Genomic DNA, 22,851 nt, shown 5'->3' with positions numbered 1-22,851 from the left:
TCCAGATCCACAGGCTTCCTTGACTTCTCTGGTCAGGAAGTGGGGCCCGGCCAGGGAGAGCCTAGACATCATGGCTCCTTGGTAGGCATGCCGTTTTGTCCAGGGGGAGCTCATCTGCTCTACAGACTCATCAGTGCAGCGGCCACAGCTGGCCAGCAGAGTGGGCAGTCCTAAGCACTCTGTGCCCCCGTTGCCCCGAAATCCAAATCAAGGGTGGAGGTAGGTCTGGAGGTGCAGTGTGCTTGGGATGAGGCATGAGGGCTGGATCCTCTGGGTCTTAAGCTCTCAGCCCCTCCCCCCACCCCCCCAGTATAAGGTAGATTGTGGTTGGTGCCATTGTAAAGATGCGTTTGGGGGCTAGACGTGTGGCTGGGTGGTAGGGTACTTGTCTAACATTGTGAGGCCCTGGGTTCCATCCCCAGCACCACATAAAAAAACAAAGATGCCTTCCAATGGACACATGGCTCAGCAGGAGCAGAGACGACAGCAGCTTCCTGTAGGGGCACACCGCTACCTTACTCTGCTGGCGGAAACCAGCCAGCATGGGGGTGGGGTGGGGGTCTCAGACTTCTGCCTGGGAAGCTCTGATGCACTCAAGCGCACTCTGAGGAAGTTGCCAAGATGCCAAGGGGAGTAATGCTCAGTGAGGGACATCTGACAGCCCAGGGCTACCTGGTCTATGAGGGAAGTTGGGCTGGGGGTGGGCTGGGGGAGATGCAGTGGTAGGCTCAACTGTCTCCAGAAGAATGGCATGCAGGAAGGAGGGGGCTGTGCTCTGTGGGCCCAAGAGAGAAAACTAGGGCCAGTGGATGGTGTTTCCAAAGGGGCAGGTTAGAACAGGAAGACACTGCTACCAGTCGAAAGATAAAACAAGCAACCTGGAAAGTCTCCGTTCCCCTTTTTAGTTACTATAGGTTGGCAAATAGAGGCTGGAGTCTTGGGGTCCCCTAAGGACTCCAGAGGTGGATGGTGCTAGCCTTTAGGATCTGGACTCTTGATTCTAGGCCTGTAGAGCCACGGCAGCCCACAGGAGCTGAATTGGCTGAGCGTGACAGGCCCGCTGGCCTCTGTGACCTGGAAAATGGCACAGCCACCCTCCACCCCCACCCTGCAGGGAGGACAGCCCTGCTGAAGGCCTCTGAGTCTCAGAGCTCTTATCTCCATCTTCCAAAGCCAGAGGATAATCACACCATTATCTGTGATAAGGCCCCCTAGCAAACCAGAATGTCTGGTGTCTTCAGCTTTTGATTGAAATTCTGTCAGCTCATTACAGGCACAGTGCAGACTGGGTATCACGCTGATCTAGAAATGCAACCGGCAGGTACTGGTGTCTGTGCTTAATAAAAGTGTGTGTGTGTGGGGGGGAGTTATGACTTCATAAATGGAGTTTGTCTGAGAGATAAAACTCAGGCCTAAGATAATAAAAAGAGCACGTTGTGAGAAGTCTGGGGTGGCAGCTTCCAGCCCAGAATGGCAACCCTAAAACTTTAAGAAACAGTCAGCCTTTGGGCAGATCCCAGACAAAGAGGAACCTGGCCAGGCCCCAAGGTCCCCTGGCAAACCAGATGATCAGCAGGTCTACCAAGGCCTCTAGGCCAGTCGCTTCTGCCTGGCTTGGTAAGCAGTAGCTGCTTCCACACTCAAGTGAGTGAATGGACAGATGAACACACACACACACACACACACACACACACACACACACACACACACACGAGAGCGAGAGCGAGAGAGCGAGAGAGCGAGAAAAGAGAGAGAGAGAGAGAGAGAGAGAGAGAGAGAGAGAGAGAGAGAGAGAGAGAGAGCGCAGTCATGGTGGGAAACATGGGACTTTATTGAATTTACAGTTTCCTGGACTTTTGGCCCCAAATGGGAAAAAAAAAAAAAGCAAATTAAAAACATTGGCAGAAAGATGTGACAACTGTCCCCTGGGGACTGAAGCTGAGCGGAACATGGCAGGCCAGTGAGGGGTCCAAGTCTGAGAGGCAGGAACCTCATCAGATATGGCCGAAATGGCAGACTGTCCAAGCAGTCTTCTTGAGCAGGCCAAGCCTCAGGTAAGCTAATGCTAACACACAGGGGTTGTAGGAGCTGAGGACCCCAGGCACTGGTCCAGGCAAGTCTCCCTCATGCTCAGTCTGTTTCACGTTGCAGAAACTGGGCTCATCTGGCCTGGGGGCCTCGGTGAGGGATGACAGGAGAACCAGCCGAGGAACACTTAGCACTGGCATCAGGGGGCAGAGGACAGACTGCCAGAGGCTGGGGACAGCTGACCAGACACTGACTCCACCGCCACCACTAGCACCCCCACTCCAGGGCTGCTACTCCACAGCCAGGGTACTCAACCTCAGTCCTTCCCTAGGCCAGGCTTTGCTAGGAGAGGAGGAAAAGAAGAGAGGCCCGCATCCACTCCCGCTGGGCAGGCCGGGTCATAGCATCCGAGAAGCTGTCATGGTGACGAAGTCCTCAAAGCTGAGCCGAACGTGGCCCTGCACAGCGGTGTCCTTCTCCCGGAAGGCCTCGGTCAGCACCTGCAGCTGGGTGCACACCTTGATGAAGCAGTCGAGCTGCATGGCCGGAGTGGCGGAGCGCGGGCAGTAGCGGGAGACCAGGAGCTGGGTGAACTGAGGGCTCAGGTTGTAGCCCATCTGGGACAGAGCTGGAGAGGGGGGGCACAGGAGCAGAGGCCTGCGTGAGCACATCACTACTGAGCAGCACTGGAGTGCAGACAGAGCATGGGACTGGGGGCATCAGCTCAGAAGCATGAGGAGGACGGAGAAGTCCTGCGGCTCCAGCCAGATGTCAGGAGCACAGGAGGTCTCTGTGGACACCTCACCCCCATCTCTTCACTGTCAAGGTTCATGAGATCCCGGAGAGGCCAGCGGTCTCCCTGTGGCCATCTCGTGCATCTGAGCTACAGAAGGAAGTGTGAGCCACTAACCACGCTGGAGAGACAGATGTCACGCACAGCACAAAGGTCACAACTGTCCTGGAGGCAGGCAGTTCTTGGTGCCCTTGCTGAGCCTCTCCAGCCCCTCACTGCACTCAGGCAGGGTGATACTTAACCTGTGTTTCTAACGAGGATTAAAGGCCGTCGTGGAGGCCCTCAGCACAGTGTCCCCCCACAGTATCCTGCTTAAATAAAGTCATATCCCATATGAGGCCACAGCCCGCATGCCATTTCCGACCTCCCACTGACAGACCCTGCCTTTCCTGTATTCTTGCCTGCCCAGGAGAATCTGAACTCTGCTCTGTGAGCGAGCCTTGGGTTTTGTCACTCATGAAAGGGAGACCAGCGGGGATCTCTACCCGTCTGTGTGGGATGGCCAGCAGGATCCAGCCCCTGGGAAGATGGATTTCAGGAAACTACTGCAATGCCTAGCCCAGTGCCTAGGGCATGGCAAACACTCACTAAGTGCGAGTCTTGTTGCTGCTATCGACCTCACCAACATCAGTGAAGGAAGCTGCCCAGGCAGTGTTCAGTCCCGATCACCTTCCCTTCTAGCAGGGGCAGGCGTGGCATGCTTACCCCCACCCACAGGCCTTCATCTGAATGAGATGCACGGCCTGGACAAAGGACCCGGACTCTCTGGGCTGCCTTTTCCCCTCTGAGGTGATGAAACTTCTCACTGGGTTCTCAGAGCCACGCCAGCCATCTGTCCTAGTAACCTACTGGCCTGAGCCCAGGCTGTAGGCTTGACCTACGGAGTCAGGTTAGAACCAGATGTGGAGCTAGGCCGCAGGTCCTCGTACCCAGTCACAACTCTGAGGACCCACCTCTGGCCAAGTGGCAGCCGAACCTCTCCAAGCCCTGAAGCAGGGCTCTTTCCACACCGCATGCAGGGACAGTAAGAAAGAACCACCCTGCTCTCCAAGTTCCCAGCTCTCTGATGCAGAGGGCTGTTCCACTCAGTCCTGTTACCAGGGAGCCCAGCACGGGTTCCAGACCCAGTGTTGCCTGAGCCCCAGCCGGGGTGCAGACCAGGTGGAATGAGGGCAGAGGCAGGCACTCAGGATGTGTCGTAAGGCATGAAGAGGAGTCTAGGTGTGCCTCGCCCACTGTGGCCACCATGGCCCTTACCTTGCTGCAGCTCTGCGGAGCTGATGGATCCAGAGCGGTCCCGGTCATACTGCTGGAAGAGGCTCTTCCACTGCTGGAGGAATTTCCACAGGGCGGAGAAGCCCACGACATCAATGCGGCCAGACTTGGTCTTGTCAAACATGTCTGAGTGGGAGGAGGGAAAGGGCGGAGGAAGGCTTCAAGACTGGGGGCCAAGGGCACCACTGAGGCAGCCCTTCTCCCAGGCTGAAACAATGCCTGTGCCTGAGACATGGCACAAAACGGCAGTACTAGCTCTTCCCCTGGCCCATCCAGATTCTGCAGGGCTGGTGGCTTAGCTCCAAGACTTGGGTGCATGCTGACCCCTTTCCTGCAGTTTCCTAATAGGGGAGGGAGTGTCTGGCTGCAGAATGGGAAACTGGACCAGCCTGAAACCTAGCAACCTAGAACTTGACAACGATCCATGGTAAAGGAGACTGCATCTTGCAGCCTGCTTCCTCCCTGGCTAGAGTTCTCCTCAGACTGACTACTTGCCCGCCCGCTTCCGTCACCTGTCAGGTCGATTGGACCCAGCTCAAGTCCGCATACTCTTTGAAGGGTGGAACTCACTTATCATCATGAGGCATGTCTCATCATTGAACGAGGACCAGTTGGAGTTGACTAGGGCCTGCTTCAGCTCCTTGAGGGAGATATAGCCACTGTGATCGGCATCCACTGACTGGAACCAGGAGTAGGCCTCGGGATCCACATTGGGGGGGACACCACCTGGAGGAAGGGGTGTGAACCACGGCAGTCAAACCCAGGTCAAAGAAATACCAGGGAGCCATTCTGGGCACCTCCCTGGCCAGAGGCTTTCTTTTCTGTCCTACTTGTCTTTAACTGCCACCTTGACACAGCCTGGAGTCATCTGAGAAAGGAGTTCAATTGAAGGATGGGATTGCCCAGATCGCACTGGCCTGTGGGGGATTGTCTTGACTGTTAACGGATGTAGGAGGCTCCCATCTGTGGGTGGCACCACTCCCTGAGCAGGGGGTCCCTGGTTGTTTATGAAAACTAAGAAAGTGTAAGCCTGTAAGGGAGCCAGCAAATAGTGTTTCTCCATGGTTTCCGCTTCTGAGTTCCTGTCCTGACTTCTCAATGATGGACTACAACCTATAAGGTGAAATAAACCCTTTCCTGCCCTAACCTCCCCTTGGTCAGGGTTTCACCACAGCAACAGAAAGCCAACTAGAACACCCACCCACCCACCAAGCCTCCACCAGGCCCACTCCTTCTCTGAGGGAGGCTTGCACATCACCTCCCGAGGGCTGGCAGTTATTCCTACAGCAGAGTCCTGCAAAACTGTGTGCAGTGTGCCTATCACTTCTCCGTGATTTTACCTTTCCACGCCTCCAGGACAGCGAGAACGCTCTGTAAATGGCCCGAGGGACGGACCGACAAGGCGGAGAAGCAGAGTCATCCGTCCTAGTGAACAGGGTTAACTGGGCACAAAGGGGGCTTCTGCACACACGGAGGACCAGAAAGAGACCCGGGCAGCATGGAGGGCAGACCCAGAGGTGAGGCCTAGGAGAAGGCTTGCCTGGCTGAGGTCCAGTGGAGGAGCCTTGCCAGGCGGCTTGCCCACCTTCAAACAATGGGCTGGTTGGTATTTACTGTCGACTTGGCACAAACTCAGCTGAGGACCTGCTCAGATCAGAGCTCTAAGACACAGGTCAGGGGGGAGATGAAGACACCCCACGGGACCTCAAAACAGCAACAGCACACTGCAGACTTTCATTGCCTGAGAGGCAGTACCTCCAAACCCTGCAGGTTGGCCTCTGAGGGTCCAGAAAAACGCCCTCCATTCGGGATCTGAGAGTCAGCGTCTGCAGTGGAGTGTAGGGACAGAAACTGTTTTGTCGAGATAAGCTGTTTTTTGAAACTGCAGGGAGGGATGGAAGTCAGACTCCTGCTTCTGAGACCTAGGGCTCCTGGGCCAACTCTCTAGAACTCCAAGGGCTGCGGGTTTCTTGAAGTCTTGGGCCCATTTTATGGCCCTGGTTTGGGGGCAGGGGATTTCCGTTAAGACTGGTTTGTGGGACGGTCTTATTGGTGGTTGACAGAGAAGCCCACTGTGGGCAGTACCATCATCCCTACGCAGGTGGGCCTGTGCCGAAGAGAAAAACTAGCTGAGCACGAACCGGGGAGTGAGCGAGAGATCAGAGAGCAAGTGCTTGGCCTTGGTTCTGCTTTCCGCTTCCTGCCTCGGTTCCCCTCGACGATGGACCATAACCTGCAAGCCACACAAACCCTTTCTTCCTCCAAGATGCTTTGGATCATGGTGTTCTTCACACCAGAAACCAGACTAGAACAAGCAGGGTCGCGGGGGAGGGAGGAAGTTTCTGTGACAAGTGTGCCTGTGTGCTCCACACAGAAGAATTCAGCTTTAAATTCAAGGTAGATCTGGATGCCAGTCCTGACTGGTTTTTACCAGTTGTGCAACTTCAGGTGAAATAAGTCACTTTTTTGAATTCCAACTTCCATATTTATAAATGGACCACTTCCAAGAGTGGTTGGAACGATCACGTGAGACAATAGCAAAATAAAGTCCCCAGCAAAGGCTGGGATGGGGGTGGTGGGAGACATGTTCAGAGAAGGGGTATTTCAGCTGTTTTTGAAGGAATGAGGAGCTGTGGGGGAGGAGAATGCATCAGAGGCTCAGGATGCATTCCCAGCACGCCGAGCAATCTGCTGGATGGAAGGCAAGGGCTGACAGCAAATGCAAGGCCAGAGGCCCTTTGGGATCTTTCTGCAAACAGAGGAGAACCTCCAATGGCCAGGTCTGTCACCTACAGGAGGAGGACTTGAACTTGGAGGTGGGACTTCCCAGGACTAAGGCTACTGCTGCATAGATCAGGATGTATGCAGTACCGCTCCCGGGGTTGCCAGCTACCCTGCGAGGAAGCAGTGCAGCCAAATGCAGGAAGCCACAATGCAGCCAAATGCAGGAAGCCACAATGCAGCCAAATGCAGGAAGCCACAATGCAGCCAAATGCAGGAAGCCACAATGCAGCCAAATGCAGGAAGCCACAGAGGGAGGCACGTCCCTCCTTCCCTCCTCTGCCCTGGGGAACAGGGCTCAGAGTCAGGGGCTTCTTCCCCTGCAGACTTTCTATGAGCTCAGACACAAGGTCTTAGAGGACATGGAAATCCACTGCAGAGCTGAGCCGGAAGCTAACAGCCAGATGCCTGGGTTCTGAGAGGATAAATACCAATGGCTGGCTGTGCTCAGAACCCCAGAGGTTTGGGCATCTCCCCCAGGGCCACCTGCCTGGGTACATCCATTCAGATGCTGCTTGCTTCCTAAGCATAGCATTCCCTGGAGGCCCTTCTCCTGGGCCAAAGCAGTCCCTGGCTGCCTAGCTGGTGCTCGGCCTCCGAGAACAGCCACTCTGTGAAGGAGCTGACTGAAGGGAGCCCGGAAACGCAGGGGCTGGCACCACTTTCCTCAGCCCCGGCTCTGCAGTCTCTGGCCTCCCTGTCTGGTCCAACGCCTCCTCTCCAGCCTGTTCCTTCTTCCCCTTCTCTCCATCCTCGTTTGCCACAGCTACCATCACATTAAACACCAACATTCTTCTGCCCTCTAACAAGTCTCTCACAGTGCTGTCCACTAAGCCCAGAGGCTGTGCCCAGCATGAAGGTGCAGCGTCACATTTAATCCGGATGAGTCAGCGACACTGTGAGGTAGTGACACTGTCCCTATCTTACAGAGGTGGACACTGAGGCAGAAAGAAGCAGTCTGGGCAGGTCAGTGAGTGTCTGATCTCAAAAGCTTTCACTAGAGACGACATCTTTTCTTTCCACGGATGTGGTCAGTCACTCTCCGACAGGAATGGAGTTTCTTCTCCTGTGGACTACTACACTGCTGTCTCCAATTATCGGCTGATCTCCCTTTCCAATACAAGCATGGTTCACCCTCTCCCACTGCCTGTGAGAGGAGCACCATCTCCTGCTGGGGTCAGGCTCCACAACAGGATGTGCTTCAGCCAAAATAACATGAGGAGAGGAGACATCAGTACTTCAGAGAGGACCTGAAGAGCTACCGCCCAGCCTGGCTAGCTTCTTACTTTCTCCCCACCCTAAGGACAACAATGCCCCCAAAGGGGGTGCTCCTTCAGCACCGGTCCCAGAATGAAGACACATGGAGCAGAAACTCAGCTGCCAAACTGCAGCTGCTGACACACGAGTGAGTGAGAGTGAGAGCAAGCAGTAGAAATACATGCGTGTTGTAAGCCAGGAGGACTCGGAGAAAGTTGGTCCATTCTGCCAGTCAAAGCAGGAAGGCAAAGCAGGAAGTGAGGGGTTACAGTGCCAGAGACCGGGGTACGTGCACATCCTCAGGAAGGAGGAAGATGGGACACGGATAGCTTAGACCAGGTCCGAGGTTCTAGACTGGGTTCCAGAGCTGAAGGTTCTACTTACCCTGTCCATAAGGTCCAGGATGCTGGGCACCATAGGAACTTGGAGGTGGCTGACCGTAGGGGCCCCCTGGAGGTACACCACCATATGGTCCAGTTGGAGCTCCAGAGGGGAGTCCCCCAGCACTGGGGTATCCATAGGGCCCTCCAGGGGCAGGACCTCCATAACCACCACCAGGGGGGAGTCCACTGCCATACTGGCCCCCACCATGGGGAGGTCCGGGGTAGTAGCCACCCGGGGGTGCTCCAGGTGCCTGTCCTGCAGCTTCTGGGCAACTCTGCGGGAAGAAGAGGCACAGCAGGGTGAGGAGGGAAGCACAGCACTGGACAGCTCCAGAGCATCTGCCCTGTCCCTCTTATGACGGATACCACAGGGGAGGGTGGACTTCCAGCTCTGCTCAGGTGGCCTTGAGGCTTCCAGGGAAGCTACCAGTTACCCAAGGGCACACCAAGGGCACACAAGTCCAGGCTGGAATCTTGTCCTCCAGACTCCTCTCTCCTGCACATCAAGGACCCTACAAGGCCTGGGGTCATGTCTGGCTAGCAGCTTTATCCCTAGCTTCCAGTGGACAATGGATACTCAGTGAATACTTGTATTATATAACAGGCAAATGAGCCCGGTGGAATGCTCCCCCTTTGGGACCTCCACCTCCACCTGCGGAATTCACAGCACGAGTACAGTCTTTGCCATAAAGCCCTGTCCCACATCAGCCACCACGGTGTGGCCGCAGCATGGACCCTCCACGGTAGCTCTTCCATACCTACACTAACTGATGATGCACAAATATTCCCCACTCTTCATGACTCTGAGGCAGGTGGGGAGTCTATCCCCAGGGCAGTAGGGACAAAACCCAAACACCCCAGTTCAGGTTGTCACCCACCAACTCACGTCAATAATGCACTATGGAAGGAAAATGAAGTAACTTCCTTCTGGAGTAGTTTGATCAAGAGCCAGCCCAAACATGAATCCTCCATTCCTCTCCCTCTGCCTGGCCCTAACAAAGAACAGTTAGTTCGTTAGAGATAGGATGTATACTTGCTGGAGAAAGCCCTGTAATGGGACCCTACAGAGTAAAGGAGGGAATGTAAGTTCCATCCCCAAAATTAAGCAAAAAGCTATTTGCCATTCTTCTGAGGTTTGCCAAAGGAAGTTGAAATTATTTTGAGATCTAGAAGGATAAAAACGTATAGGACCAGGCGATGGTGGCACACGCCTTTAATCCCAGCACTTGGGAGGCAGAGCCAGGCGGATCTCTGTGAGTTCGAGGCCAGCCTGATCTACAGAGCGAGATCCAGGACAGGCACCAAAACTACACAGAGAAACCCTGTCTCAAAAAACAAAACAAAACAAAACAAAACAAACAAATCAGGGTCGCTGGGCAATGGTGACACACACCTTTAATCCCAGCACTTGGGAGGCAGAGGCAGGCAGATCTCGAGTTTGAGGGCAGCCTGGTCCATAGAGTGAGTCCCAGGACAGCCAGGGCTGTTACACAGAAGAACCTTGTTTGAAAAAAACAAACAAAACAAAACAAAACAAAAACAAAAAAAAACAAAAAATCAGGGTCTTGTCCAGTAAGTTGGACAGCTCTGGTTCAGTCCCGGTGAGTAAGAGTCACTGTTGGTTTGGAATTTAAAAAAAAAAAAAAAGCTGTAGATATATTGGAAGAAAGAACCACTGTACAATGGCTGAAAAGGGAGTAAATGGCTGATTCAAGCGCAAGAAGAGTGTTCGAGCCAAACAGAGAGGGGTAAATCTAAACTGTCCTCACTCAAGGGCCCAAGCCACTTGCTGGAATTGTAATGCAAAAGGAATTAACAAGGGAGATGAGTTCAAGACCTTAAGATGGGAAAGCCACTTTGGGAATTCCCAAGGAAGGGCAAAGCAAACTGATATTGCCCAAGAGCTAATGAAAAGGACTGAACATTATTTTTCCAGGAACAGACCACTGTAATCAATGAGGCTTAGTGGAAGAAGGATGGACAATATACAAGACAGATACATGGAACACCTAGCAGAACTCTGCTGGGACAAGCTATAAATGAAAAAGTCTGTAAATCTACAGACTTTAAAACAGACATACACGCTAGCAGAAGAAGCTAATAGAATATCATCCCTATAGTGAAATACGTATCAGGACGTTTTTGTTCAATAGAGTGTACTGCCCTTTTAGCAGTAGGTACTATATACCCACCACTGGCAGCCAGAGAAGTACTTTCCCTTGAAAGTGAGATACAGGCGCCTGCTTATTGACAGGAAGCACTGAGAAGGCCATTCTTGATCATCAGGGTGTAATGGGATAGTAAAAAAAGCAATATTTTACATCAATAACTATAACATAGCAGTTCTGAGGGCCCATGGTAGGAGAGGGAACTCCAGGTGGATGAGCATTAATGGCATGGAGATCTTGTCATTTTGGGGATTTGGATTTTTGGGAATATAGACGATAGATAGATAACAGCACTGAACAATGACTTCTATATGGTCTGGCTAACGTTGTTCTTAGATTAGCTAACAGTTTCCCTCCATTAATTGGCCACTGACCTCCCCAATCAGGGGCCTTTGATCCAAGAATGTTTGGGTAGGTGTTCTCATGGCCCTGAGGGAAAGGATATTCAGGAGTTGTCACAACCCCACTGAGACAGGGGGTCTCTACGCCAGGGAAGAAAGATAAGGGTAAAACAAAGAGGTGCAAAGGTCAGTTTGAGTTTGGAAAACTGCACAGAAGGTTTCTGTTCTTACAAAGGAGGGGATTACTTTAGTCACTCCCGAATGTCTAAAACTGGGACTCAGTGGGTCCATTAGAAGGCCATGATTATTTCACTATAATGGGAACACCAGCTGCTGTGTCTCCAATGCCCTTCATGGGAATCGGGTTGACAGAAACACCAACTGAGTCCAGTGTGCTCTGTGGAATCAAGTTCTTGCCTGGCCCATTATCAGGCTCTCTGGGGTTGGATTAGGATTAATAATCAACCTTGTCAATTGAGTTAGAGCTTGCAAACAAAACTTTGATACTCCAGTCTGATTTACCTAAAATCAAGTCAAAACGTTCGCTGGAAGGGGTTCCCACACATCTGTGGGGAGCCTCTTCACCTCTCCTAACACATCCAATTTTATATCCTTAATTACAGATAAATCTAGTAAAGAATTACCTTTAGTAATCAGACCTCTTAATGTCTTGGGTTTGGGGTGGAGCTGGGTGGCATGCAGCAGAGGCACAAGGTGTGGAATCTGTGGTTCCAGGCTGTGTTCCTGCAGAGGCAGCAAGGGCCAGGGCCTGGGACCACAGACAGGGACCCACAGGGGTTGCTGGTCTCATCCATCCACCCTCGGCACTCATTCTTGTGTCCCCCAGCTGGACTGCCTTCACTATCAACTCTAGAAGGACACTGACTGCCCAGTGAAACTATCTTTACCTCCAGGGTGTATTCTAGAAACGAGGTTTACCATACTGAAGTCTGTTAGTAAGTTCTGTTTACACTGTTTGGAAATGGCCTCTTTTCCCACACTGGAAACACAGAGGGCCACAAAGCTGCTGCTGGAATCGGAGTCCTCAGTTCCTCTGTGCCGATGCTCTGGTGGGCTGTTACTGATCAGCATGCTATGAAAGGGTGTTTCTGCAATCAGAATTTGCTTTTTTCTGAGCTAATGAAAGGTGGCAGCAGCTCCTTTATTATCTGTCTGTCTTTCCACAGCTTGCTGCGCAGACAATCAACAAAGTCCACAAGGGGCTCTGCAGACTTTTGTCTGATGGTGGAAAGGGACCCTGAGGAAGTATTAGGATCAGCAACTTTGGTCCCAGCCCTTGTAGTAGCTGAGGCTGGCAAGCTGCTGAGCCCCGGCTTCAGAGTTTCCTTGTCTGATTAATTGACCTTAAGTAACGTTTATGAGGGGCTGCTACCTTTGGTCGTGATCAGCATGGACAGGCATTTGTCCATCCATTCTGGGGGCCACAGACTATATTAAGTAGTGGTGAGAATTGTTTTTATAAGGGCTTGTCATTCAAAAGGTATCATTTCATATGTATTTGCAATAACATTATTATTCCTCCAGTAAAATGGTTTGAACCTCATTCTCTGTGACACACTTTGTGAGATCTTTGTAGATGGCAAATGGAGCCCTTCTCAGGCAGGGTCTGGTTCTACTTCTCTAATGCAGCCACTGATTCTCCTGCCTGAGAAGCTTCTTTAAGGCCACTTTATGGAGGTGGAAAATTTAATTAATTAATTAATTAATTTGTTTATTGAGATAAGTTTTCCCTGTGTAACCCTGGGGCTGTCCTGGATCTCACTCTGTAGACCAGGCTGGCCTTGAACTCAGAGATCCTCCTGCCTATGCCTTCTGAGTGCTGGGATTAAAGGCGTGCAGCGGCACTGCCCAGATCGGGTGTGGATACTTTATTTTATTACCAGGTGGCAGAGAATTAGGCAGAGGAGGTGCATCCTTTTGGAAAGGCTGTAGGCTGAACTAACCTGGTTAAAGGACTAAATGTTTTAGTTGAACAGGCTGTATAGAGCAATGCAGCTGGTCAGCAGTTCTTTCCCAAGACTCCTGAATCAAGGGTCCTACGGTTAGGATACCAGAGACAATATATTTGTCTTAATGACGCTTTAGCTCCAATCCCTTTAAGTAAAGCTTTCAATTGCTCTGCATGAGTGTGCTTCAGGAGACAGGGAATTCCCCATTGTAAGAGCAGCATCGAGAGCCAAGGTGAGACTGTAGAGGCAACAAGCTTTTGGGAAAGCCTGCTTGCTGCTTGTGACACACTGAGAAGTTGAGGCAAATGAGCCTGATAGAGAGAAAAGAAGAAAAGTGTAAGTCCGAGTGTGTATGTGTCCCCTGCCCCTGGGAGCTGCTTACCAAGAACCAATCTGAGACGTCCTCATTTCCCTTTTCCTCGGAACCTCTCCACCCTGCAGGGGGACAAGGAAGGAGCTTTGGGGGGAGATTCTTGTTGCTCTGTGTCCTTTCTGGTGACCAAGATGTCCTAAATTAAAAATCCCTCTTTCCTAAGGACTCTTCAGATGCTCACGTGAGTTCAGATCAATCAATCATTTCTCAACAGAATTTATCAATAACAGAAGGAGCACAGTGTGTGGCGCGCGCACACACACACACACACACACACACACACACACACACACACACACGCACGCACCTTTAATCCCAGCAACCAGGAGCCAGAGGCAGATGGGATCTCTATAAATTCAAGGCCAGCCTGGTCTACAGAGTGTTCCAGGACAGCCAGGGTTATATAGAAAAACCTTGTCTCAAAACAAACAAACACAACACAACAACAACAACAGTAACAAAACACACAATAAGGAATGAAAACGAAGCAACTCCTATTGGAGTATTTGACAGGAGCCAGCCCAAATGTGATTTCTCTGCTTCTCCCTGTGTGCTGTTGGACTCTAACAAAGGTCTTTGCTCTGTATTCAAACAGCATGGAAAAATGGCGCAGGACAGGCATGAAGGACACTTGCTTTCTTTTTTGTGGGTGGGGAGGGGTTCAAGACACAGTTTCTCTGTGTAGCCCTAGCTATCTGGAACTCATTCTGTAGACCAGGCTGGCCCCAAACTCAGGGATTCACCTGCCTCTGCCTCCCAACTACTTGGGATTAAAGTCATGCGCCACCACATGGCTCTTAAGGGACGATTTCCGACAGAGATCTTTAGCAGAAGTTGTTTCACTGAACCAGAACAGCGCTCAAAACCTCACCCAGGTGTTGGCTGATTTCAGTAAATGGCGCGCGCACACACACACACACACACACACACATTCTGAGTCAGGGCATGGGAAAGTAGATAACTTAAGAGTAAAACAGCTCTGCATTTAGCACGGGTTGTAAAAGCTGACTATGTGGAGAATCCAAGGCAAGTAAGGTTGGCTGCATCGCTCTCTTCGAGGCAGGTTAAGCTTGCACAGACTGAGTACACAGGAGGACAGCAGATCGAGTAGTCTTCACTGATCTCAAGGCATATTAACTTCACTGCTAGGTCTGGGAAAAGCTCAGTCTCTTCGAATGAAAGAGGTATTTTCAAAATGTATCACCACATAACTGAATTAATGACTCACCCTCACTCAGCCTCGGGATCCTGAGGTAACAGCGCCTGCCTCACCCTGCCTGCTGAATGAATGAAATTAGGCTTATCACACTAAAGCCCAACGGAACAAGAACTTGATATACAGTAACTGTTAATGACGTGCCCCTCTACAGAGGAGGAAACTGGAGTTCAGAGTCAGGTCCAGAAGCCAGGTCTCCTGAAGACCAAGACTTCAGAGTTACACTCCTGTCTTGTCCACCTCTGTTCACGATTAGTCAGGGGCTCTGGAGGCTCAGAGTGTTCCATTTCCCATCCCTACATGGGTTTGGCAAACACAGACCAAACAAAACATGTATTTTTTTTTTTTAATGTATTTATTCCTCTCCCCAAAAAGTTGCTTTGACTAAAGCTAGTAATGCCGCACTGGTCTTTGAAAGATGCAGAGGTATTTCCCCACCAAAAGAAGTCAGAGAGGGACACTGTAGACACAAGACAGACTTCTGAGTGAGCATCGTGTGTCAGGGAATGGCGAGACCATGCTGTGAACCCAGAGAGGAAGGGTTTTCACACCTCCCTCAACCAAGCTCCTCTCTTACTGTTTTTCAGTTGGTGGGTGAGTTATCCGTGCCTGTCAGTGATTCCCTCACCCAACAATAAGTTCTCTAGGGACAGACGTAGAGCTTCTTTCTTTATCATCACCACTACGACCATCATCCCCAGTCCCAGCACAGAGCCAGGTACCTGTAAGCCTCCATAAATATGCACCGCTTTGCAGAGTTAGGGCTTTATGCTGGAGAAAACAGAGTACCACAGAAGGGTTTCCAATGGAGGAAGAATGTGCTCTGAGCCTTGTTCTGGAGAATTAGCCAGTGTGGGTTTGGAGATGAGCTGGGGGGTGGGGAGCAGTCCAGGTGCTGGGCAGGCAGGGCATGAACCAGACAGCAGGCATAGGGATGGGAAGGAAGAATGGGGTGGATTCTGAAGCTATTTCAGAGAGACTAGACATGGCCTGGCCACTAATTGGGTTAGGCAAGAGATGGAGGAGGAGTGAGAAAGCGAAGTGTTCAGAATGACTCAGGGGTCAAGCTTGCACGTGATGGAGAAGGCTCAGCCATCAACTGAGGCAGAACAGGCCGGGGAGGAAGCTTGTGGAAGGCACTGGGCCGGTCCCAGGGCCACTGAGTCTCAAGTTAAGGTCTGAACTAGAAATGAGAGCCAGATCTTTGACTCCGTGTTCTACTGCCAAACCTTTGCAGACATTTTCTAACAGCATTTCAGACTCAAGACTGGGGCAGAGGGCAAAAGACAGGAGTTCACTAACCATGGTTTCTAAAGTATCACAGAAAAACCACCTCTAGGTCTTAGCCGATATATCTGGTATTTTTCAGGGTTCGGGGACATAACAAATGAGGCTCTGTGAGATGCTTTAGGGTTCACTCAGCTCTCATGGGTTCCTTGATCCCGAGAGCTAAATGCTCACCCCCATTTAGAGATGAGAAAATGAAGATGCCCAGAGTTTAATATACTTTAGATTGTGCAGCTAAAATGGGAAACTGATTCAAAATAGTACCTGCACATATGAGTGCCTAGCAGAGTCTGGGCCAGGAGCTGTGCTAGGCACCTGTCGAGTATGATGGCTTTTCACGGTGGACACAGGTAGAGGGAAAGGTTGGAGCTCGTCTTTCGGCATCCAGAGCAGAGTCTCAGAAAATACCTCCTTTTTTCACTGTAGCATCCAGACGCCATTTGTTCAGTTCCACTTCATAGTCCCTATTTGTACTCCCCTCCCAATTCAGAAATCCCTGCATTCTCTCTTAGCTCCAAGAGCTCATTCTTCTACCTCTGAGCCCAAGGGAAGCTCGGAGGTATCAAAGAGGGTCCACAGTGACTCGTGAGGAGGAGGGAGGAGCCCGCACTGCCAAGGCAAGCTGCGTAGAGCTACCTTTCAAGTGCCTGATGAAGAGGCAGGGCCTAAGTGAGGGGTTAAACAGCCACAGAAGGCAGAAGGAACGGTCTGGACAATCACCCGCAGAGCCTTCTAAAATATTTAAAGGACAGAAACATGCAAACATCGAACAATGAGCCAAGAACTGTCCCAAGACTTTAATTACCACCTCTGTGCTGACACTCCAAAATCCTTCTTTCCAGCTTCGGCTCCCCTGCGCTGCAGACCACAATCACACCCAGCAGCCTCCTGACCTTCCCTCCCATCTCATGCAGCTCTTTATTCCCGCCTCCTAGTGCCTCCTGCCACCCAGTCATCCAGATCAAAGCCTTAGTGCCCTCCCGGGGACTTCCTTTCCTTCCTTCAATTAAACACAGGTTCCCTCAAATCCTTCTCCCAACAGCCTGTCACCCCAGCCTTTGCCGGGCCATTGTCCTCTTTAGGCGGGAGTATTTAACAGCTTTGAAACTAGCCACCTTGCCTCCGCCTCTCCAGCTTCAATGTCTTCTCTCAGGGCCCAGAGTTAGAGTTCTGCAGGACACAGACCCCTCACCACCTCCTCTCCCTCTGTACTCTTAGGAGGAAATCGGACCCCTCAAAATGATGGACAAGACCCTCTGGGATCTGGCCCTGCTTACATTCTGGTCTTGTTTTCTTGCCTCCTGGCCCCTCATCATTAAAACCAGGCTAATCTTAAAAGAGCCCCCAAATATTGGACTTTCTTGATCTTTAAATGAGCTCTCAGATAATTCTGATACAAACCAGGCACTAAGAAAAACGAACCATGGAATACTCTCTTACTTGCTTCCTGGTCTTCATGAAGTTATTTCCTTAGCTGGAATATAATTTTCTTCTTCCCCCAGTTGACACCTCCTGGTGATTCTTCCTGCCACACCCCAGTGGCCGGCCCCTCTGCACGACCCTAATACCTTCTATCCACTCCCACTTACCACAATCTACATATCTGCATTCCTCTCCCACTTGGAGTATTTACTACATACATACCACACTTGACATTAATTATCTCATTCATCTTTGCAGTAAGTACTGCTATGACCCCATTCTAAAGAAGGGGAAACTGAGCTTCGGGTCTTTACAACAAATTTCTGTAAGCAAGTAACAGAGCAGGGATGTGAAAACCAATTTCTCTGGGCTCGGAGACCAAGCTCTTAAGCACCAACATCAAGCAGGTTCCCCCATGGAACCAAAGGGCGCTTGACTTTTACTACTCCCAAACCCAGGCACGGCTTGCCTACCCTGGGCCAGAGATGGTGGAAAATTACAGGAACCGTGACTCCCACCAGGGGCTGTAATCCTCCAGAACTCTGCAGTGGGTGGAAGGGAGGAAGCCTTTGCCTGACTTCAAACAACCAGCTTCCCTTTCTTAGAACACCTGGGATGAGGAGGCGGACAAGCGTGAGGTGGGGATAAAAGCACCGTTTCTTCTTCCATTCCAGACATTCCCCCAGTGTTCCTTTACAGTATTCTGCCCTGAGCATAAGCCCAGGCAGCAGGGCAAAGCAACCATCACGGCAGTGGCAGCCAGTGCCGCCACCACACGTGCCATGTCCAATGCACCAGTGATATGCACAGGTCCCCACGTGCTTTGTGCATCCCATCCTCGCTGCATCCCATCCGCCGGTGCATTTCTCCCTTTCTATGGAGGAGGAAATTAAGGCCCAGAGCCTAAAATGGTCTATCCAAGAGCAAAGAAGCCTTAAGTGGGCAGTGTTGGGATTCTGGCTCAGTTCTGTCTGTCATTGCTTCTGGAGTGTATACAAATCAACCCCAGAGCTTATTAAGATGTAGATTCCTGGGGCCTGGAGGATGGCTCCATCAGTATCCTGTTTACCATGCAAGCATGAAGACCTACTTAAATGGTTCCCCGGCATCAAAGCCTGCCTGGGGAGGCAGAGACAATGAGGATCCCCGGAGCTCACTGGCCAGAAAGTCCAGCTCAGTGAATTCCCGGGTCAATGAGAGACTGTCTCAAAAAATACAGTGGAGAGCAACTGAGGCAGCTACTCAATGCAACCTTTGGCTTCCAGATTCTCACTCCTCGTGATTTTGGAGTGCAATCTGTGTCATTCTGAGCTAGGAGCAAGTCTTAGGTGGGACCCAAGTCTGTTCTCTAGGCGAGCTCTCAAAGCTCTCAGGTAGTTTTTTATACAAACCAGCCACTAAAAAAAAAAAAAAAGCACCATGTACGGCAATGCTCTCCCAAACTGAGCCCCTCTGGAATGCCAGCATGTCACAAAAAAATGACCAGACATAAGACAAAACAAATGGGGAGGGGGTGTCTCACGGTTAAGTAATTTTAAGAAATACGACTTATTTTATGACTTTCTGGCAGATTTAGTGAGCATTACCAAACTGTATTTAACACAGTATTTCCCAAACTTGCTTAACCACAGAATCCTCCTCTACTGACAGCACCCATTAACATCTCACAAAACCCAGCAAGCGGGATGGAGTCTGGGGAACACTGATGTTATACTTCTCATCCCAGCACACACCGGCCTCTACTCACTTCTGCTAAGAATGCAATAAACGGAGTTCAAAGCTCTAATCCTGGCCTCACCCTCACTTGCTACCTGTGACCTTTAGGCCTCTCTGGGTTTGTTCCTCAGCCATAAATCAAAACAGTCAGCCCTGCGGCATGCCCACAGGGTCCTCATATGAGCATAATGGAGGCCCAACTGCTGTGTAGGGGCCTCAAGATGACTCTGGCTAAGGTGTTTGCTGTTGGGTCCAAGGGATTTGATCCCCAAGACCCACAGATAGGAGAAAAAGCCATTCCTGTGCATGTGTGTGTCTAGTCTCTTCCTCTCTCTCACATAAATGTAACAAATGCTGTTATTAATTGTACAGGGCTACGTATCTTTTAGCCTGTGACTATAGCCAATCAAGGCTTGCTAATATCCCTTTGATTTTGTTTTCCACTTTTCTTACATGAGATTAATCTCTCAAATTACTCTGAGATCAGGGCAACTCAGGACCCTTATGGGAGTTATTTTGTACAATGTAAAGTGAGGGGGCTGCTTTGAAAAATCCTACAAAGTAACATTACACTTTCTTTACTGTACAGCACATGTGCTACAAGAATCACATTGTTCTTCCTAATAACTAATAATAAGGGGTGGACTCTACTACTAGACCTATTTTATAAGAGGAAACTGGCTCAGAAAAACGACTCAGAAACTGATGTGGCCAAGACATGACTCTACTTTTGCCTCAACACTGCATTTAACCACCTCACCATTCTGTCACCTAACAAAGAATTCCGGCCACAAAAAAATCACACTGCTATGTTCCTGGCTGGTTGGAGGCAGGCTAGCAAGTGGGGAAGACACATTTGCAGACAATCCAGGTTCTGACCTGGGTCCTGAGGCCTAACTACCTGGTGACCAGATAAACTCCGTGTCTACTTTGGGTTTCACTTTTCCTACGTGTGAAATGACGCTGAACTACAGTGAATGGTGTAAGCATCTCACTTCTGGCACCTCCTACCACTGATTGTCCTGATTATTCTGTCTCAGTACGTGCTGGGTGAGTCGGGAAACCTGTTTTTATCCCACGCCCTGAATGATACCGAGGGAGCCACAGCTCTAAACGCCTTGTCAGCAGAGAGGACCCCGCCCCACCGGAGACCAGAGGTATGTGCTCTGGTCTGGCCCAGCCCGGATCTATCCAGCCCAAAGCCCCCAAAGCCTGGTGTGCGCGACGTCAGAAGGGACGCGACACAACCTCTCGAGGGGTCCTCGGTGACGTAAGATGAGCGCGACAGACCGGCCCTCTTTGTTTCTCGCTCACGCAAGACCTTGCTAAGGTGAACCTCTGCGTGAAAAGGGCGCAGATAAAGTGGAGAGAAAGAGCCGAGGATGAAGAACGGGCCTAGGCCTCTAGACAGAGCCCAGACATTGATGCAGGGGCCGCTACAACTCACCTGCCCGTACGGATAGCTGGCCATGGCGATTATGACGTCATCGATTGTGGAAGGCGGGGCTTCCTGGTCTAAGCCTCTCCTCGTTCAGTCTGGGAGGCGGGTTCACTTCTGATTGGACGGACAGACGGTCAATCTTACAGCGGACAGACTGTCAATCTTACAACCCACAAACGGAAGTGACACTTGTGGCAGTGGGCGGGTACCTAGCAGACAGCGGAGGGTCTGGTCGGGGTGTCCGGAAGTGTTGGTGGCGGTAGGGGCGAGTTTGTGTTTGTGTCTTTGTGACCTGGAGCAGCCTTCGGGGCTGGTTAGATTAGGTTTTCTAGTGGGGAGACTGGATCGGTTGTTTCTGCGGTGGCCATATTATAACTTGGCAAATCGGACGCGTGTTAGTTACGTCACTTTCTGTGATCACTTTATTTTTACGGCCAAGCGGTTGCCATGGCTACTGGGGACTAACCCCCTCCTGGAATGCAGGTACTATTTAGTACTTGAATGCTAAACAGGTCTTTGGACCGTGGAGAAAGGTCAAGCTGCCAGAGTAGAAGAAAAATTAGGATGATTTGGAACGTCTTTCTTCATAAATGGGGAAACAGGTCCAGAAAGGCAGTGACATACATGCCTAAATTCACAACAAAATATTGCCTAGGATTACTGTCAATGGATAGCTAGGTTTCAGCAAGGAGGTCTTGTCCCCTTCGTAGATCAAATCTCAGCTACCAAGTGACCACCATGTACTTGTCTCTTGGGGTTTGGGTTCTACACTTGTTTATTTGATTAAATCCCCATGTGGCCGGGCATGGAGGCACATGCCTTTAGTCTCAGCACTCGGCAGGCAGAAGCAAGTGTGCCTACATAGAGAGTTTAGGCCAGCCAAGGCTACATAGTAAATGAGGCCCTGTCTCAAAAATCAACAAAAACTCTCAAGTGGAAAAGAATAGTGTCTGGTTTGCTTGTAATTGTAGCTCCAGGATCTACAGTGCCAACACTATACTTTTAAAAACACAAATGAAAAAGAGTTATGAGCTGTTATGCCAGCTAGGCTATCTTACCATCTAGCCAGGCATTTTCCAAGCCCCCAGTGCTGATCATGGTACTGACACCTGCAATTCACATTCCTCATCCGTACCTGCAAAGGAAGACAAATCCATTCATTCTGAGGCTCTTAATCTGACCTATACCCAGGCTGTGTCCACCTCTCTATGCTCTGTTTCCTCCTTCAACACACTTTAGTTGAGCAGATCTTGTTTTCTTTAAAAAATCAGTTTCTAGCTGTATGATCTTGAACAAGTCATCTTATTTCTCAGTCTCAATTTTCTCAAATGTCAGTTAAAACAATGTTAACTTGAAAGTGAATTTGTCATGGCTGCTCATGCTCAGGCTTAGGGCCACAGCACTCATTCAATAAGGACCAGTGGCCCTTTCACATCTAGTTTGCCAGTCCCATCCCCCACTTAACCTCCCTCATGGCCCCCAAGTCCTCAGCCACACACCCCAGTCTCCCTTTGCACCTAGTATGGTCACTGTGTCAGTCTAGCTCTGTATAAGAATCCTTGGATCATTTCCACAAAACTCATCCATTCTATCTCAGAAAATTTGCACAGTTGCTCAGGCCAAAAACCTAGGTTCGAACGTGTCTTTTCCACACACTTCCCACATCCAGTTACCAATCTCATTTTTTTTGTTGCTAATTAACTTATATCAATCTAAGCATCTGCTTTAATTTCACATCTGTTTTTTCTATGTTCCAACTATCACTGATCCAAGACCTCTCTGTAGTCTGGCCTACCCACAATGTCTTTTTATTTGTCTCCAACACTCCCTTCTCCACTGAGAAGCCGGAGGAGGCACCTTAAGATGTGAATTAGGCTGGGTGGTGGTGATGCACACCTTTAGTCCTAGCACTCAGGAGGCAGAGGCTGAGAAACTCTTGAGTTCAAGGCCAGCATAATCTAGAGGGAGTTCCAGGACAGCCAGGGCTACACTGGGAAACCCTGTCTCGAAGAACAAAACAGAAAAAGTGAATTCAATATTGCCATTCTCTAAACTCCTCTGAGGGTTTCCCATCACTCTTATAATAAAATCTAAACTCACTCTTATGACTTGGTGGTCGTACAGGACCTAGATCCAGCCTGTGACACCAGCCTCACTGATGCCATTGCTGCCCTCCTCAGTTCACTCCAGCCATGCTGGCCTGGTCACCACCCCAGAACAAACAGAGCTCATCCCATCTCCAGATCTTTGGATTTGCCCCTCTGTTCTTAGAGTCCTCTCTCCTTAACTTTTCATGGTTTTCTTTGTTGTCATTCTCATCCAGTTGAAATACGACATTGTGGGTAGCTGGCATCCTGGATACCACATCTGAGATACCTTGTCTCCCAAGCACATCCCAGT

The 22,851-nt window shown here is 50.4% G+C and overlaps 1 protein-coding gene across 1 annotated transcript; it reads right to left on the bottom strand.

Annotated features, from left to right (window-relative positions):
- Positions 1-1,809: 1,809 nt before the first annotated feature.
- Pef1 (penta-EF-hand domain containing 1) lies at positions 1,810-20,555 on the bottom strand. The gene is made up of 5 exons (XM_028887631.2): positions 20,458-20,555; positions 8,519-8,792; positions 4,667-4,822; positions 4,079-4,222; positions 1,810-2,656 (listed from the first exon to the last, which is right to left on the bottom strand). Exons 1-5 carry the CDS (start codon positions 20,479-20,481, stop codon positions 2,427-2,429), a joined length of 828 nt encoding a protein of 275 aa, XP_028743464.1. The 5' UTR covers positions 20,482-20,555; the 3' UTR covers positions 1,810-2,426.
- Between the last annotated feature and the right edge of the window lie 2,296 nt (positions 20,556-22,851).

Source organism: Peromyscus leucopus, chromosome 2 (assembly GCF_004664715.2).
Source record: "Peromyscus leucopus breed LL Stock chromosome 2, UCI_PerLeu_2.1, whole genome shotgun sequence".
NCBI lineage: Eukaryota > Metazoa > Chordata > Mammalia > Rodentia > Cricetidae > Peromyscus > Peromyscus leucopus.
This window is presented reverse-complemented; position numbering and strand designations above follow the sequence as displayed.

Coding starts and splice junctions, on each gene's coding strand:
- Pef1 (XM_028887631.2), bottom strand. CDS start 20,481: ATGGCCAGCTATCCGTACGGGCAG. Junction 8,793..20,457: donor CCAGCTATCCGTACGGGCAG/GTGAGTTGTAGC, acceptor TTCTTCCCGCAG/AGTTGCCCAGAAGCTGCAGG. Junction 4,223..4,666: donor GACATGCCTCATGATGATAA/GTGAGTTCCACC, acceptor CCTCCCACTCAG/ACATGTTTGACAAGACCAAG.